General features: G+C 42.1%; 1 protein-coding gene and 1 non-coding gene across 23 annotated transcripts in view; one reads left to right on the forward strand and one right to left on the reverse strand.

Moving 5' to 3' along the window:
- The window catches only part of CLASP1 (cytoplasmic linker associated protein 1), a 259,814-nt gene that overhangs the window by 74,970 nt on the left and 166,326 nt on the right, over positions 1-18,518 (forward strand). For all 22 annotated transcript variants that reach the window (XM_053918559.2, XM_045203086.3, XM_045203089.3 and 19 more), the window contains 2 exons: positions 15,954-16,032; positions 17,671-17,774. In XM_053918559.2, coding sequence (XP_053774534.1) covers positions 15,954-16,032; positions 17,671-17,774 — 183 coding nt within the window. The remainder of the gene's footprint in view (positions 1-15,953; positions 16,033-17,670; positions 17,775-18,518) is intronic.
- LOC112313219 (U4atac minor spliceosomal RNA) lies at positions 15,263-15,388 on the reverse strand. Its single transcript, XR_002975680.1, has one exon. It is a non-coding gene; the product is annotated as a U4atac minor spliceosomal RNA (small nuclear RNA).

Below are 18,518 nucleotides of genomic sequence, written 5' to 3' on the forward strand. Positions count from 1 at the left end.
CTCTATGGTTCTGTTCCTGTTCTAGTTGTTTGCCTAGTTTGCTCTTGTTCTTGTTTTAGGTGTGGTCGTTAATAACTGTGAGTTTGCTGTCATTTTTACTGTTCCTATTTTTTATCTTCTTTTTCTTAGATAAGTCCCTTTAACATTTCATATAATAAGGGCTTGGTGATGATGAACTCCTTGAACTTGACCTTATCTGAGAAGCACTTTATCTTCCCTTCCATTCTTAATGATAGCTTTGCTGGATACAGTAATCTTGGATGTAGGTCCTTGCCTTTCATGACTTCAAATACTTCTTGCCAGTCCCTTCTTGCCTGTAAGGTCTCTTTGGAGAAATCAGCTGACAGTCTTATGGGAACCCCTTTGTAGGTAAATGTCTCTCTTTCTCTTGCTGCTTCTAAGATTCTCTCCTGCTTAATCTTGGGTAATGTAATTATGATGTGCCTTGGTGTGTTCCTCCTTGGGTCCAGCTTCTTTGAGACTCTCTGAGCTTCCTGGACTTCCTGGAAGTCTATTTCCTTTGCCAGATTAGGGAAGTTCTCCTTCATTATTTGTTCAAATAAGTTTTCAACATTTTGTTCTTCCTCTTCTCCTTCTGGCACCCCTATAATTCGGATGTTGGAACATTTCAAGATGTCCTGGAGGTTCCTAAGCCTCTCCTCATTTTTCCGAATTCTTGTTTCTTCCTTCTTTTCTGGTTGGATGTTTCTTTCTTCCTTCTGGTCCACACCGTTGATTTGAGTCCCAGTGTCCTTCGCATCACTATTGGTTCCCTGTACATTTTCCTTTGTCTCTCTTAGCATGGGCTTCATTTTTTCATCTAGTTTTCGACCAAATTCAACCAATTCTGTGAGCTTCTTGATTACCAGTGTTTTGAACTGTGCATCTGATAGGTTGGCTACCTGTTCGCTACTTAGTTGAATTATGTCTGGAGCTTTGAAGTGTTCTGTCATTTGGGCCATTTTTTTTTTTCTTGGTGCGTCTGTTACTTAAAGGGGCGGAGCTTTAGGTGTTCTCCCGGGCGCTGTAATGCGGGTCACACTGTGACGCTGTACGTGGGGGAGGGGCCGAGAAGGAGCATTGGCTCCCGCTCCACTCTCCCCCCGACCTAAGCCACTCCCTCTGCTACCCACAATCAAATTGGGCCCCTCTAGTCCTGGCTCCCGAGTGGGTGGGCTTGTGCACGCTCTAGGCCCCTGTGGGTCTCTCCAACGACCTCTCCTGTGAGGCTGGGAGTCTCTCCTGCTGCCACTCCAACCCCCACGGGTGTTTTCACTCAGAGGTTTGAGGCTTTATTTCCCTGCACTGGAGCCCTGGGTTATTTGGTCTGCTTCGCTCCCCGCCATTCGTCCCGGTTTATCTGTGTGCGAATGTGGGGCCGCAGGGTCTGCTAGTGGTCAGACTGCCTGCCCTGTTTGTCGCACACTCCGCCTGTCTTGGTCCCACCACGGCCACGGAGTCCTCTCCACCCAGGTGCCCGTCTCCGCCCCTCCTACCGGTCTGGATGAATGTTTATTTTTTATCTCCTAGGTGTCGGACTTCCTTGCCGTTCAATTTTCTGTCAGTTCTGGTTGTGCGAGGAGGCGCAGTGTGTCTACCTATGCCGCCATCTTGGTTCTCAAATTTATAGTCTTTTGTGTTTGATTTCTTAGCATCAGGTTTTCAAGGTTCATCTGTCTTGTATCATGCATCAGTAGTTGTTCTTCTTTATTGTTGAATGGTATTTAATGGTATGGAGAGACTACATTTTATCTGTTCACGAGTTGATGGATTTTTGGATGATTGCCACTTTTTGGCTATTGCGAATAATGTCTACTTTTTGCCGGAAGTGCAGCCGATGGGCATATTGTTCTCTAGGATAAGCACACATATGAGAGTGATTTTTGACTTTGCAAATGTCAGTATAAACTTAATGTTTCAGTTTGCCCTTTTGTAAGACTAGTGGTTTAGTGAATATTACTTGAGCCACTTAATAGCCGAGTGACCTTGTCCAGTTGCCCAATTCCTTATCTGTAAAGTAGCGATATTTATAGCTGTGGTATTTGGCTCAAGATGTTGTTATAAGGATTAAATAAGATAATAATGAGGGTACATGTAAGATAAAAGTTAATTACTGGCATTGCTACCTGTGGGGAAGTGGGTGGGATGAGGAAGGCTATATATGGAATTGCCCTGCTCTGAGTAGTTTGGTCTTTGGAGAGATGGATGGTTGGCAAGTAAAGAGCTAGAGAGAAGTAGCCTCGGGCCTAGGGGGAATGCTCCTGGAAGAGCTCCTGGACCGGGCTAGCAGGAAAGATCTATTGGAGGATTAGGACTTGGACCTTGGAGAAGGGGAGTAAGGAGACTTAGGAGACTCAGGGCAGGGGGAAGATCTGTAAGCCCTGCTGGCTGGCTGCAGTTACTGAAAAAGAGGACTGGGTGGTCAGTTTGGAAGCAAGCATTGTAAGAAGAATTTTGAAAGACCATGCGGGAAACTTGGATCTTTGTTAATCTTTTGGACAGCTGTGAATGTTTCAATGCCTGATCTCATGTTTGAGCTGTATCAAGATGAGGGTGCATAGCTCTAGGGGTCATTGGCTGGATTTGACCCACAATGTGTTTCGTCTGGACTCCTCAGTTCTTTAAAATTTATTCAGGGAACTGTCAGTGTTTAAAATCTGGAGATCTGGCCACTCTCACCTTCATTCCTACATGGTGTTAAGTGACCAGAACTTTAAGATGTATCTAGGCTTCCATGGTCCTGTGCTCCCTGCATACTGCTGACCTCGTTTCTACGACCAGAGAGTCTGCAGCCACTGGCCATGCGCTCTGCTGTCCAACGTGGTAGTCGCAAGCCTCGTGTGGTTAAATTCAATGTAAAGTTCTGCTGCTCATTCACACTAGCCACATTCCAGTTACTTGGTAGCTACTCGTAGCTTGTGACTACTGTATTGAACAGTGCAGATGTAGCGCATTTCTCTCATTGCTGAAAGCTGTATTAGACTGGTATAGACTGTTGTTTTCTTTTTCTGTTTTAAGGGAGGCCAGAACATTCTCTTAAAAATTTAAACAAAAATTTCAGTTACAGTTGGCGTAAAATATTATATTAGTTTCAGTTCTACAGCATAGTGATGAAACATTTATATAACTTAGAAAGCGATCACCTCAGTAAGTCTAGTACTCACCTGACACCATCATAGTTATGACAATATTATTGACTATACTCCCTATGCTGCACTTCACATCCCTGTGACTGTTTCTGTAACCGGCAATGTGTACTCCTTCATCCCCTTACCTTGTCATTCATCCTCTCAACCTCCCTCCCATCTGGAAACCATCAGTTTGTTCTTTGCATCTGAGTTTATTTCAGTTTTGTTTGTTCATTTGTTTTATTTAGCTTCCACAAATAAGTGAAATGATAGGGTTCGTGTCTCTCTCTCTGACTTACCTCACTTACCATAATACCCTCTAGGTCCATTCATGTTATTGTCGATGGCAAGATTTCATTCTCTTTTATGCCTGAGTAGTATTCCATTGTGTGTGTGTGTGTGTGTGTGTGTGTATGCACGCAGTTGTCTGTTGGTGAACACTTACTTAGGTTGCTGGGTCTAGCTCTTCAAGCAAAGGTTACTAAACTGCTCCCCACTGTATTCAAACCTTGCCTCCGAGCCTCGCTTGGCCTATATTGCTGCTCATGTGTAAAATGAGGTGGTTTGATGGTATGATGATCCCAAGTTCTTTTTAACAGTAAAATCTTTTGATATGGGCGACAACAGGTAACAAGCCTGTAACTGTGTTAGTCCCATTAATCTAATATTATTTATATTTTTACAGACTTTTGTGCCTCATAAACTGTATCTGGAGGCCATATCAGAAGAGGGATTTAAAAAGCAGGTTGCCCAGTGGTGGTATTGGAATGAGGATCCCAGAACTCATTTGGTGACTACTTTGAAGGATACATTTGGGCGAATGTTGGATAAGAACCCCGTGTCAGTCTCTGCTTCCAGGAAGCACCGCGGTGCAGAGTGCCCTGACCTGCTGCCGCAGGCCCACTTCGGGGCCACGCCCACTCTGGGTTGAGGCTGCTTGAAGAATTCTCCCATCCCACATGTGAATACTCAAAGTTACTGCCTTTATCACACATTTTTTGGTGTCTGTGCTGTGCTCTTGTTCTTAGAATTGAAAGTGAATATAGTGTTGAATGATAATTAATTTCCTCCTTGTTGAATAAGGTTGCAATTTAGTCTTTTTTCTAATTTTTATTTTTTCTTTTATCATTTTTAATTTTCAATTACAGTTGACATAATTTTTTATTTTTTAAGATTTTATTTATTTATTTTAGAGAGGGAACAGGAGGGAGAAAGAGTGGGAGAGAAACATCAGTGTGCGATTGCCTCTCATGTGCTCCTTGTTGGGGACCTGGCCTACAACCCAGGCATGTGCCCTGACTGGGAATCCAACCAGTGACCCTTTGGTTTGCAGGCCGGAGCTCAGTCCACTGAGCCACACCAGCCAGGGCACAGTGGACATAATTATTACATTAGTTTCAGGTGTACAGCACAGTGATTAGACATTTCATAACTTACTAAGTGATCATCCCAATAAATCTTACATTTATCTGACACCATATATAGTTATTAGACTATTACTGTTTTCTCTATACTGTGCTTTACATCTCCATGACTATTGTGTAACAACCAGTTTGTACTTCTTAATCCCTTCACTTCTGCACATTCTCCCAACCCTCCTTCTGTCTGTCAACCCTCAAAACGTTCTCTGTATCTATGATTTTGTTTCTGTTCTGCTTGTGACTTTATTTTCTTTTTTAGATTCAATTTTTGGTAGATATATATTTATTGCCATTGTATTAATATTTTTGATCTCTTTCTTAAAGAAGATTCTCTTAACATTTCATATAATACTGGTTGTGATTATTGGTGGTGATGAACTCCTTTAGCTGTTTCTTGTCTGCGTAGCTCCCTGTCTGTCCTTTGATTCTAAACGATAGCTTTGCAGGGTAGAGTTATCTTGGTTGTAGGTTTGCACCTTAGTCTTTTAGCACAACCCGAAATGTAGAACTCAGCAGCAGCATGCAGTTCCATAGGGCACCCACTGCATTATGGTAAAAATAGTGCTAATGTAGTGCACATGGTGTATTCTTTTTGACCCAGCAGTTGTCCTCTCAAGGAGATAATAGCCCCTGTGAGGAAGTGTGTACCCATCACAGTATTGTTTAAAATAAGAAAAGTTCTAACCAAACCTGAATGTCAGGAGGAGTGTGGAGGATAGGATCAGTCCTTTTGATACCTAGATTCAGTAGGATATCACGGTCACTGAAAATGGGGATATAGATCTATATTTATTGATTTCGGAAGATTTCCATGGCATATTGAGTGAAAAAAACATATATATGTATATATGACTATGTGTATGTATGTGCATATATATGTAAAAAGAACCTGTCTGTGTAAAATTCCTATGCACAGTGGGCATGCAGAGATGTCTTGAGGGACAGTCATCAAAATACTGACAGGGTTATACTGCCAGGTAATGGGGTTTGGGGTGACCTTACTTTGGATTTATGCCCACTCTGATTGTCTCTCTTTCTCAGTAAGCCATTTTTTTTTAAGTGGCCTGTTTACTTAAGTGGTTAAGTAAACAGGCATTTACCGAGTACCTGCTATATTCCAGGCATTTTGTTAACGCTCTTAACCCTCATGGTGTTCCCTAAGGTAAGTGTGTTACTGTTGCAATTTGACTGATAAAGCATTTGAAGCTCAGCTGGCGAGCAGGAGTGGTAGCTGGGATTCCACCCCAAATCTTTATTTACAAAGCCCTTGTGTTATAGGACAGCAACTGGGGTCCTGCTGCCTGCAGCCACCCTCTGGGCAAAATTCCAGAGACAAAGGTTTGGTGGTAAAGGAAAGGAGTCTTTATTCAAAACCTTCGAAATTTTGAAATAATAGCTTTCTATATGAGTTAGGCACTTAACCCTATCAATCAAGGCTGAACTCTACTTACAGCTTTAATCACTTGAGCCTGTCAACTAAGGCTAAACTCATAACACCTGAGTTCTCCTAGCATTTCCCCCCCCCCCCCCCCGTTTTATCTTATTTCTATAGGATTAGTTTACAAACTAAAACAACGTAAGATACAAAAGCTACACAATTTTGGAAGAATGGCAGGCTTCTGCCGCAGAGATTGTCCCCTGTAGATCACCCGAAGAAGAATAACCCTGCCACCCACTGCCAGGCCAGGCCAGGCCAGCCCAGCCCTAGGCTGTGCCTGGAGTTTCTTCCCATCAAAAATACCGCCAGTTGGGAATCACAGGTAGCTGCAGCAGGATCATCTAGGCATCCTCGAGGAAGAAGAGAGCCTGAGAGTGCTTCTTTTATTTCAAGTCTTTTTGCCCATAATTCCATGCGCTCTGGAGGCAATCGGCTTTTTAGCCAATCCTGTCCTACCTACACCGTTTACCTTTGCCCCGGGCAACCTCCTTCTGTGGTTGCTCTCTAATCCTTCCCAGTGATCTGATCAGATCTCTATCACTTATACCTTCTGTACTCATTAAGAGAGAAGTTTAGAGCTGAGGATGACTTTTTGAGCAGTGGTCTTCAACCTTTTCGTCACCAGGGACAGGTTTCGTGGAATACAGTTTTTCCACAGGCTGGAAAAACTGGGGTGGAGGGATGGTTTCAGGATGATTCAAGCACATTACATTCTCAAGCTCACCTCCTGCACAGCCCCAGTTCCTAACATACCCAGACAGGGGTACCGGTCCTGGGCCTGGAGGTTGGGGACCTCTGCTAGAGGTTGCCTGGTATTGGCCGAGAAGTGTTGTGATTTGCTTAAGGTCTTTAGCTAGCTAAAAAGACATGAAGAAGACTACACGTGAGGTTTTGTAACATAGTGCTTTTGCTCTGAGATGTGTAGTCTACATCTCAGGTTATTGTGAGATGACTCAGATTCACCCAAAAGTGCCTTAAAAACAATAAACTACAACGTGAGTGTGAAATACTATTTTTACTCTTGTTGAGTTTAGAAACGTTCAAACCTATAGAGAATTTCTATGAGTTTTTTTGAGCCAAAACTGGTGACAAATGCTGGGGAGCAAGATCTCAAATCCTCTGGAGAATAATAGTTTTGCAGTTCTTTTATGCATTGGGAATTAAGGAGGAAACATAAGGAAGATTACATGGAGGTGGGAGAAAGCAAGATGGGGATTGGATTACAGGAATTGTTGTATAACTAGATAATGTGCTCTCTTCAGGACGGTTACACTTATGTCAAAGGTGGGTTAACCTAGAGCCACAGAAACAATGGACAGGGCTTGCTTGAAGAAGGATAAGAAGATAAGCTGTTAATAGAGAAGTTATATGCCTGTGTGTGACTACTCACCATGACCTACCTGCCCAGTTAGGAATGTATAATCAGATCGCCCTGTGAGATTGCTTTCCGTAGAACCCCCTTGTTCTTCTACACTCCTGCCAGTCCGCTCTGAGATTAAGGAATGACCAGTTCCTCCATCTAGCCTGTTCCGAATGGACATTTTTTTGGGGGAAAGGATTTAGTATTTCTTTGATCAGCGAGCAGACATCGTGCTAGAAAGAGAACTACAGTGGGTTCCATTTTGGTGCTTTTACTAGTGGTTTGGAGAGTTAGGCAACAAGGTTCATCACAGGCTTACAGCGGCCCAGGCTCACTCTCACTTATCTAGTTTTTAAACTTAAAAACAAAACACCTTGAACTATATATATAGAAAGTGCATGAAATTCGAAGGCACAGTTTAATGAGTTGTTATAAAGCTAAATAGCTATTTAATTGCCTAGAGTATTTCCAGCACTTCCCCAAGTTACCACTGTCTTCATTTTTATGGTAATCACTTTCTTGCTCTTCTTTTTACTTAGGTCATCTAAATATGTGCTTTATTGGTTATGTTTTGCTGTACGTTTTTCTGCTATTTGTCAATGTAAGAAACATTCAAACCTGTAGAGAATTTTTGGACGACAGTTGCTGGGAGGCAGTCTCTCGACGCCCTGAGAAATGCTCCAGAGAACGACAGTTTAGCACCTTATTTGTTGTACACCTTAGACTTGGAGGAGGAGCCCAAAGGGGCTACAGGGAGTAGATTGGTGATAGATTAGGGAGGCAGGAGAAAGCAAAACAGGGAAACCTCTGGGATTGGATTAAAGGTAAAATGATAGACACATACTTCTTTTACATAGGTGGGCAGGGGATAGTTAACAAGTCAACAATAACAATTAACAGTGAGGGGATTTGTGGTCTCAGCTTGTGCCATGGGGTTTGAGAAAAAGGGAAGTTTCCTTAATATTCCAAAGGTATGTTATCATAGATGTCAAAAAACAATAGACAGGCTCAGTTACTGTAAAGACTGACCTTTGTTAGGGAAAAATGCTGGCTTAGTACTTGACCACCCATGAACTGCCATGAACTGCTTTTAGTTAAGTTTTAATTTTATACCATCCTTTGTGGTTACTTTAGGGCTCTGAGTTTGTAAGGCTTCTTCCAAGGCCTCCCCTGAGCTTGTCAGGTTAATATGTGGCCCCTTTTCTTTCACATACTGAACTTCATACAAATGTGTATATACTTTGTATCTGGCCTTTTCACTCATTATTGTGAGATTTATCTGTATTACTGAGTGGGGCTTTGATTCATTCATTTTCATTTTCTGCTTTGTATTCCTTGATTGTTTTTTGTATGCTTTAGTCCTGTGAAACGCACTTACTAATTTTATAATACATCTATAGATCTTCCGGGTTTTCTACTTGTAATTATGTTTTCCATTAATAATACATTGTATTCCTTCTTTGTGAGTGTTAAAATTTGTTTTTCTGGCCATAAAGCATTAGCCTAGGACCTCAGAAACAATTTTGAAAGGAAACTGTAGAGTGGACATTTTTGTATCATTTCCCATATCAAATGAAAGTTTTCAGCATTTCATCATTGGGTATGATTCTTGTTTTGATACTTGGGTTGTTTCCACCTTTTGGCTGTTGCGAATAATGCTACTAGGTTATCTGTTGGAATTCTGGCTTTCACTTCATTCGGGTATATACCCAGAAGTGGAATTGCTGGATTGTATGGTGATTGTGTATTTAATTTTTTCAGGAGCCACCATACCAATTTCCACAGTAGCTGCACTATTTTATATTTTACATCCTTACCAGCAAAGCACAGGAGTCCAGATTTCTCCACATCCTCATCAACAGTTGTTAATCTCTTTCTTTCTTTCTTTTTTTTTGATAATAGTGATCCAAATGGGTATGAGCTATTGCTTTTTACATACTGTGGCTGACCTATTCAAACTCCATTGAAACTTACGCTTGTTCTTCTCTATCCTTTGTCTTCTTACTTACTGTTTTGAATGTTCCATCCTTTTGCCTCTCTGCTTCATTCTAATTTTTTTCGGCAGACTTTGTCTCCTGTTTAATTCTTTTTTAAAAAATGTATTTTACTGATTATACTATTACAATTGTCCCACTTTTTTCTCCCCTTTATTCTCTTCTGCCCTGTACGCCTCCTCCCATCATTCCCCTACCTTAGTTCATGTCTGTGGGTCATACATATAAGCTCTTTGTGTTCTTCATTTCCCATACTATTCTTAACCTCCCCCTGTCTATTTCCTACCTAGCATTTATGCTTCTTATTCTCTGTACCTTTTCACCTTCTCTCCCCATCCCACTCCCCCACTGATAACCCTTCATGTGATTCCCATTTCTGTGATTCTGTTCCTGCTCTAGTTGTTTACTTAGTTTTTTTTTTTTTTTTTTAAGGTTTGGTTGTTAATAGCTATGAGTTTGTTGTCATTTTACTGTTCATATTTTTGATCTTCATTTTCTTAGGTAAGTCCCTTTAACATTTCCTATAATAAGGGCTTGGTGATGATGAATTCCTTTAGCTTGACCTTATCTGAGAAGCACTTTATCTGCCCTTCTATTCTGAATGATAGCTTTGCTGGATAGAGTCATCTTGGATGTAGGTCCTAGCCTTTCATGACTTGGAATACTTCTCTCCAGCCCCTTCTTGCCTGAATAGTTTGTTTTGAGAAATCAGCTGATAGTTTTATAGGAACTCCTTTGTAGGTAAGTAACTCCTTTTCTCTTGCTGCTTTTAAGATTCTCTCCTTAACTTTAATTTTGGGTAATGTAATTATGATGTGCCTTGATGTGTATCTCCTTGGGTCCAACTTCTTTGGGACTCTCTGAGCTTCCTGGACTTCCTGGAAGTCTATTTCCTTCACCAGATTGGGGAAGTTTTCCTTCATTATTTGTTCAAATAATTTTTCAGTGTCTTGCCCTTCCTCTTCTTCTGGCACCCCTATGATTTGGATTTTGGAACATTCAAAGTTGTCCTGGAGCCTCTCATTGTTTTGAATTCTTGTTTCTTCATTCTGTTCCCAGTTGAAAGTTTATTTCTTCCTTGTGGTCCAAACTGTTGATTTGAGTCCCAGTTTCCTTCCCTTCACTCTTGGTTCCTTATACATTTTCCTTTATTTGATTTTTCATAGCCTTCACTTTTTCCTCTACTTTGCGACCATACTTAACCATTTGTATGAGCATCCTGATTTCCAGTGTTTTGAACTGTGCATCTGATAGGTTGGCTATCTCTTTGTCACCTAGTTGTATTTTTTCTGGAGCTTTGATCTGTTCTTTCATTAGGGCCGTTTTTTTTTTTGTTTTTTTTTTGGTCTCTGGTGCACCTGTTACATTGTAAAGGGTGGAGCCTTAGGTATTCACCAGGGCAGTGCTACCACGTCTCTGTTGTAGCTGTGTCTGTGGGGGAGGGTTCCGAGAGGGAACAGTGCTGCTCACTCAGCTCTTGCCAGCTTTCATCACTTCCTCCACTACCCACAAGCAAATTGGGCCCTTCTGGTGCTGATTCCTGGGTAGGTGGGTTTGTCTATGTTCTAGGACCCCATGGGTCTCTCCAAGAAACTCTCTTGTGAGGTTGGGAGTTTCTCCTGCCACCTCAACCCCCATAGGTTTTTTCAGTAAGAGATTTTGAGGGTTTATTTCACCTCTCTGGAATCCTGGGTTGTGTGTGGTCTGTCTCACTCCCCAGTTTTTCCTCCTGGTTTATCCGCACGCAAATGTGGGACCACCCGGTCTGCTAGCTGCCCCCTTGCTCACTCTGGTCCTCCAGCCACGCCTTGCCTCCAATCCTCTCCACCCTGGCTGCCTGTCTCCACGTCTCCTCCTGGTCTGGATCAATGTTTCTTCTTTAACTCTTTGGACTTCAGTATTAGTATTCAGACTGAATACTATTCAGTTTTCCATACTATTTGGTTTTCTGGCAGTTCTGGTTTTTTGTTTTTAAATTTGTTGTTGTCCTTCTTTTGGTTGTGCGAGGAATGTATCTACCAATGCCTCCATCTCGTCTGGAAGTCCTGTTTAATTCTTTTTTCATCTATATCCAGTGTGGTTTTAAATCCATTTATTCAGTACTTGTTTGGGGTATTGTGTTATTTGGTTCTTTTAAAAATGTAAGTCACTTTTCAAAAGTTGTCATTTCTATCCTCCAAATTTACTCATGTGTTTTATCTTCTTAAACATACTAAGAATTGTTATTTTAATGTCTTTCTAATTAGAATAATTATGCATTATTCTCATATGCATATTTCATGTGGATCTTTGTTTCTGCTAGTTTTTATTTATAGTTGTCCTGGTTTATTTATGGTTGTGCCTGGTTATCTTTGGTTGTGTTGTAGACATTGTATTTGAAAATCGTTTATAACAGTAAATTGGGTACTAGAGTAGAATGATCTCTCCATCCAGAAATCATTTGTGTTTTTATCTGCCACAGGCTTTAGGGCACCAGCAATCAAAGACCAGTTCCATCTGATACCATTTTTCTCAGCCACCTAGATTCCTGGAAACTGATCAGTGGACCATCTGAAGGCTGTTTTATTTCCTGTTCATTCTTGTATGATAGAACCACTTGGAGTTCCGGCCCCAGTTGAGGGGGTTATCTGGGCCAACAGTCTTCGAGGGCTTTGGAATCCACCCTTTGTTCTCCTGGACCCAAGTGATGATCAAAATAATTCTCCATGTCTTGTTTTTCCTTTCTCAGGGTATAAATGGCCCTAGGGCAACGGTGGACCATTTGCTGTAGGCTTACCTCTATGAATTTTAGTTTTCTTGTGTTTTATAGCCTGGTAATTCTTTTGTACCTTCTTAGTTCTCTGATGTTTCCAAGCAGATGTCCTTATATGTTACATCCAGCATTTTTAGTTGTTTTTCATGTGAGGATTGGTTTGCGTTACTTAGCCATTATCACCTAGTTTTTAAAGTTGTTGGATAAAGGAACTGCATTGGACCTTGAGAACTCACCTGTTCCAGATTAATTCATTACTAGTCAATAACAATAGGAGTTTATTGATCACTTACTGTGTACCCAGTATTGTGCATGAAAATTTTGATGGACTATGAGTCATAGTATTCCTTCCATTCAAGGAATGTTTATCTGGGGAAACAAGCTTTAAATCAGAAAATCAAGTGGGGCCCTGGCCAGGTAACACCCTTGGTTAGCCTTTTGTCCTGATATGCCAAGGTCAAGGGTTTGATCCCTAGTCAGGACAGATAAGAAGAATCAACCAGTGAATGCACAGATAAGTGGAACAACAAATAGATGTTATTCTCCCTGGTCCTCTCTCTCTAAAATCAATCAATAAATTTGAAAAAAAAAAGAAAATTAAGTGGAATAATGGAGCAGGTGCTCAACAGTATTGCACAGTTAATGGCTTAATGAAAACTAAAGGCAGTAAGTGTTGAGTATGAGCCTGAGCCCCTCCCTGCCTCTGTCCTCTTCTGCTTAGGCTATCTTCCTCATGGTGGTTGCAGTGCCCTGTCTAAAAGCTCCAGCTCCTCTGTCACTCCCCCTTTCCCCTGACTGCTCTTCAGTAGTTTCCCCACTATCTTCAAGAGATATCTGAGGGCCTTCAGGAGCTGCCTCCCATGTGACCTCCCCACCTCACTCTGTTCCACCTCTGGTCCTCCCTGGCAGTTTTCTCTTCTTACTTTTGCACAGACTCTTCTCTCTGCTTGAAGGTCTTTGTTTCCTTTGGTGTGAGGCCAGTTTTTAAAACTCTGTTTCAGGCAGTGTAATCCTTTCTGGGAAGCCTTCTCTGCCAGCCCAGCCCCTTGTCCTCAGGAATCGTAGGCCTCCGTGGGACCGCTGATTAGTACCTATTACCCATCCTAATGGCAGTGATAATAGCAGACATGTGGGTAGTTTAGCTCATACCATGAATCAAACACTATCTTAGGCACTTCACGTGTACACAATGACCCGTGAAGTAGTGAGGCACCTGTTAAAAAGTTTTCCCCATTTTACAGGTGAGAAAACTGAGGCACAGAGAGGCTTCACAGCTAATAATTAAGAGTGGTCTTCTCAGCAATTACTTTATTCATTTATCTATCCCCTTCTTTGATAGGGAATTGGAAACATAGAAGGGCCTGAACTATGAAGGTAAACATTGATAGGTGATGATTTGCTGTCTTGCCCACTGGGACTGTGACAGAGGGTGAACTAGATAACTATGTACAAATCCCTCGGCTTCCTTCCAAAGCCCAGTTGGGTATTGCGCTGTGAGGGTGCTTGGGGCTGTGTACTGTTTCTGCCAACTCAGTCTTCGTGGAGAGTCTCTGGACTCTCCAGGTCTATCTGGGCAAGACTTTTTGGTTTTTATTGTTTATGATTTAGCTAGGCCTATTCTGGTCAGACCTACCAAGTGAACCTCCATTCATCCTGGATGAGCTTAAAGTCTGTGTTCCCCCAAACTCCACAGGTAGGTTCTGACTTGGACTGTCATATCTGAAAATACAGTAGTAGTCCTTTTACATCTTAGTATTGAATGAATTGTGAAGAAATATGGTGAGATAAGAAGGCAGCAGTATTAATGTTTCTATAATGAATAACAACCCTTCATCCCCAAGTAATGCAATCATCCGATGCGTAGAATTTCATCAGGGAAAAGCTAATGCAATTAATGGATAGGTTGCTCTTTTTTAAAAAAATAAACTTTAATTTTTGTAACAGTTTCAGATTTACGGAAAAATTATGAAAGTAGTATGGAGTCTCCATGTACCCCACACGAGTCTCCCCAAATTATTGACATGTAACATTAGCGTGGTTTGTTACAAAAAATAAAACAATATTGATGCATTATTATTTAACTAAGTCCAGTTTATTTAGGTTTCCTTAGTTTTTATCTAAGGTCCTTTATTTGTTATAGGGCAATGATACATTGCATGTCTCCCTGGACTCCTCTTGGCTGTGACAATTTATGATTTCCCTTGCTTTTGATAACTTTGATGGTTTTAAGTAGTACTGGTGTGGTATTTTGTAGGATGTTCCTCTATTTGAATGTCATGCTTTTCTTAAGATTAGACCAGGCTTATGGGTCTTGAGGACAGTCCCTGATGCAAAGTGCCATTTTATTCACATGTCCAGCATACATACTATCAACATAATTTGTGACCATTGATATTAACCTTTATCACCTGTCTGAAGTAATGTTGAGGGACTCACTATCAAAATGTGATACTTAATCTGTAGCTCATGAGTAAAGTCATTATTTTAAAGTGTTTTATACCATATGTACTTTTATACTTTTAAAAACTGTTTAAAAACCAATGTTCTCTTTATAAAAACAAATTATTTCCTTCAGTATCATCAAGTCGCCAGTGTCTTGCAAGCAGTTTATGTATTAAGGTGGTTATTGGGTAAATTTTGATTCCTTCAATTTTGAAGCAGTGGATTAAAAGTTGAATGGAAAAGCCTGTAGTTTTTGCATTTAATACTAGTTGCAAAACACAGGTAGGCAGATGCAAGGAATCATAATTACCACTCATTGCCTGATGTAACTAACGTTTGGATAATTATTGTTGCCTGAGTCTTGTTCATTAGTTGTATATGAAATCTGGACTGTGTTCCAGCTCTATTTTTGAATCACATTTAATATAATAAAATTACGCGATGTGAAACTGCTTCCTACTTGGAAACTGCTTCCTACTGAGAGAGAAATCTGTATTCTCATTTTTCCTGATGGCTAATGGGATTTTTCCATAATGGATGAGTAGTTTTAATCATGTTATTAGCATGTAACCAGGATAACTATAATGAGGAGCAAGTGAAAAACAAGTTAAGATGCACCATCTAGTGGCTCGCCACACTGTTGCAACTAGCTATGAACTAAAAACTTAATCTCTTTTTTTTACTGTTTTTTAACTCTGTAGTCGTGGAAAAGGCTCCTTTTTCCTCTTTTTCCAAAAATTGCACCAAAATAAAGCGAAGCTTTAGTTGATGCGAGTGTGTTGTTAAGGTGTTAGCAGTACTGTCCTCACTAGACGTTCATTGGGCAGTAACGCAACCCCAAGAAAAGGATGGTTAATAGGGTGTGTGCGTGCGCTGCAAGCAGGATTGGCCAATACCTGGTAGGGTTGTGGTGATTGATTTTCAAATCCCAGCCTAGTCGCTCTTTAGCTGGTGTACTTAAGCTGACCACACAGGTCCCAGAAGCTAAACACAGACTCCTTGTTTTCTGAGGCTTCTAAGGGTAGCGAAGCGGCCCCTGTGTTTTACCCAGAAGGCCACGCTCCAGCCGCGAGACAATTTGCATATGCGCTCCTCACAGGGGCAGGGCCAGCAGGGGCGGGGCTGCGCCTTATTCTCCATATTCTGAAGCTGGCTAGCTCCGGGGATATGGCCAGGCTGTGGCGGTTTTTTATTTCGTTTTTAGTCATTGACCATTTCCACTAAAATCGTAAACTCCCTTTGTGTAGGAGCAGCTTTCCTCTTGCTAAGCAATTTAGTCTTGCCAGTCGGCACGCGCTCTGTGGGCTCTGGGACGGCGCCCGAGCGAGAAGTAGGGGGGCCTCCGGGAGCTGCCGGGGGAGCGCCCTGGGCTCGGTGCCGGCCGCTAACAGGGTCCTGGTGTTTCCCACTCATTGCAGGTGGTTCTTCTGGGGATGGACATCCTGTCTGCGCTCGTTACCCGGCTGCAGGATCGGTTCAAGGCGCAGATCGGCACAGGTAAGCTGTGGGCAAGTGTGGAGCGGGTCCCCTTATTCTTCACCCTCCTGCCTCCAGTTTTCCCTCAGTCTCCCCAAATCCTCCAGTCAGCTGTGCCCAACCCTCCCAGCCATCACCCTTGCTGCCCCTTTAGTCCTCTCCCCTGCCTACCAACGCCCGGCCCCTTCCTCCCGTCCCACGTGCTGGGGCTGCCGCGCCCCGTCCTCCCGCCCCTGCTCACCCCAGACACTCGGCCTCGCTGCCTCGCTGCGTCCCTGGGCTTCTCCGCGCGGTGCTTCTCGGTTGGCTGCCGCTTCTGACCTTTGCGTTCTAATACAAAGTGTTACTGATAATTCTTCTATTTCTTGTGCAGATTAGCTGTCACATTTTAGTGCTGCCCAGGTCGTGTTTGTCCCCGAACCTTCCCTTTTGAGAGACATTCCCTCATTGAGAAGTCCTGCAAATCCCCTGCAGTTGTATTTTTTTAGATGATTATTGTTGGTGTTACTGTTTTCACTTTTTAAAAAAATCTTATTGGTTCCTAGAGAAAAGAACAAGCGTTGATTTGTTGTTCCACGTATTCGTTCATTCACTGGTTGATTTCTCGTGTGTGCCCTGACCAGGATGGGACCCGCCCCTTTGGGTTTGGGGACGACGCTCTAACCCCGCCAGCCCTGTTACCACTTTGATTGTAAATGTCGTTACAACTCTGTAGTGAATGCTCACTTTCTTAGTTTGAAGAGAAAGTGATATGTCAGTGAAATGAAATAAAAATAACCACAGGTTTCATAGATTTAGAGATGACTTGCTCGTCTCTAACTTCTCGAGCTGTGGTTTTACAATGACAGCAGGAGCACTCAGCAGACCTGTGTGTGCGAGCGTTTCCTTATAGGTGCCTCCGTTTCAGTGGGTATATGTGTGTTTGTTATTTTCTGTTAACTTTCTGGTTAGTGTGCTCCAGAACTCTTTTCCCATTCTGGTACTAACTGTCCATCTACAAACAAAAATCTCCCGTATTTTTAGAAATTCAGCATTTTAGTAGTGTTCCACTTTACTCCTAAGTTGGCTGAATTGTTCAGAAATGCCTCTGGTGAAAGAAAGGTTCATAGACTCCGAAAAGAAGTTGAGCTCAGGCAGGCACTTGCGCTGCCCGGTCCCCCACCGTGTGCAGCAGGAGTGGAAGGGGGGACTCTGATGAGCGTGTGCGTGCTGTGCCAAATTAGAACACAGTGTGGACAGAAGGTAGATGGAGCCATAAGTGCCTGTTCTTTCTGTCCCCCCACGCAGAGAGGCTGGACCCCTTTTCGCTTGTGTACCTAAATTTCCTTTTGTGTTGACTGTTTCTTGCGAAGAAACTCTATTGACATCAGTGTAATATTTCACCAGCATAAAAATATATTGGGAGCTGGCTGGAGGAGGGTGTGGTAAAGAAGATGACAAATAGTATGCCCACGCAAAGAAGGATTTGGCTGATTCTTAAAGTAGTTTCCACGGGCTTTAACAAAGAGAGTAGTACTGTAAGGAGTGGTGGTTTTAGATGGTGGGCCTCATTTAGGCCAGGAGTTTGTCCTCCCAGTTAATTGAAATATCAATAGTTGGTAACCACATCCCTCCACCCCAACAGCTATTCATTTGATCAGTTTTGATTTTGATTTCCAGTGCTGCCAAGTTTAATAGACAGACTGGGAGATGCTAAAGACTCCGTGAGGGAGCAAGACCAGACTCTGCTGCTAAAGATCATGGATCAAGCTGCTAGTCCCCAGGTAGGGCCAGCGAGGCGTTCTGTGGCCAGCTGGCGTGTGTGTATTCCCCTAACATCAGTTGGGTCACTTCGTATAGAAAGGCTTTATTTCTTCTAATCTGATGCATTTCAGATGAAAGTTTTCATAGCTTTTATTCGGCTTCCCCCTCCTGATAATTTAAATAAATAATAAATAGCAAAGGATGTATTTTGAATAAATTGGTGAATTTAACATGAGTTAAAGTTTTAAAGTTAACATAAGTTTTGAGTGCTTGGTTTAATCCATAGACTCAAGCTCAGTTATGTAATTGATTCTGTGTTTCTCTGAAAAGAGCAGTTGTGATGCCTGGGATGTTAGGAGTCCTGGCTTGGAGCATTTCTCTCTCTCTGCTAGTGAGCTGAGGCTGCTGGCACAGACGGACTGAGGGACACGGCCCTGTCTTCCAGGGTCCAACTGCCCATTGTTTGGGGGTGGGGGCGTATCAAAAAAATTTTTCCCAGGGATGGTAAAAACTAGACTGACCTAAAAAGATGAGCAGATGTTGGATTTGTGGACAGGGTGCAGACAGCTGTTCCAGGCCGAAAGCAATATGAGTATGTGATCTTTGAAGTCACCAAGCTTTTTTGGCCTCCCTTTTCCACCTATCAAATGGGGACAACTATACCTCCTTTTAGGGTAGTTGGAGAATTAAATGCAATTATATTAAGGGAAGTGTTTTGAAAAAACTTAACTTGATTAAAAATATAAGTCACCATTTTTCAATAT

The sequence above is a fragment of the Desmodus rotundus genome, chromosome 2 (genome assembly GCF_022682495.2).
Source record: "Desmodus rotundus isolate HL8 chromosome 2, HLdesRot8A.1, whole genome shotgun sequence".
NCBI classification, from domain to species: Eukaryota; Metazoa; Chordata; class Mammalia; order Chiroptera; family Phyllostomidae; genus Desmodus; species Desmodus rotundus.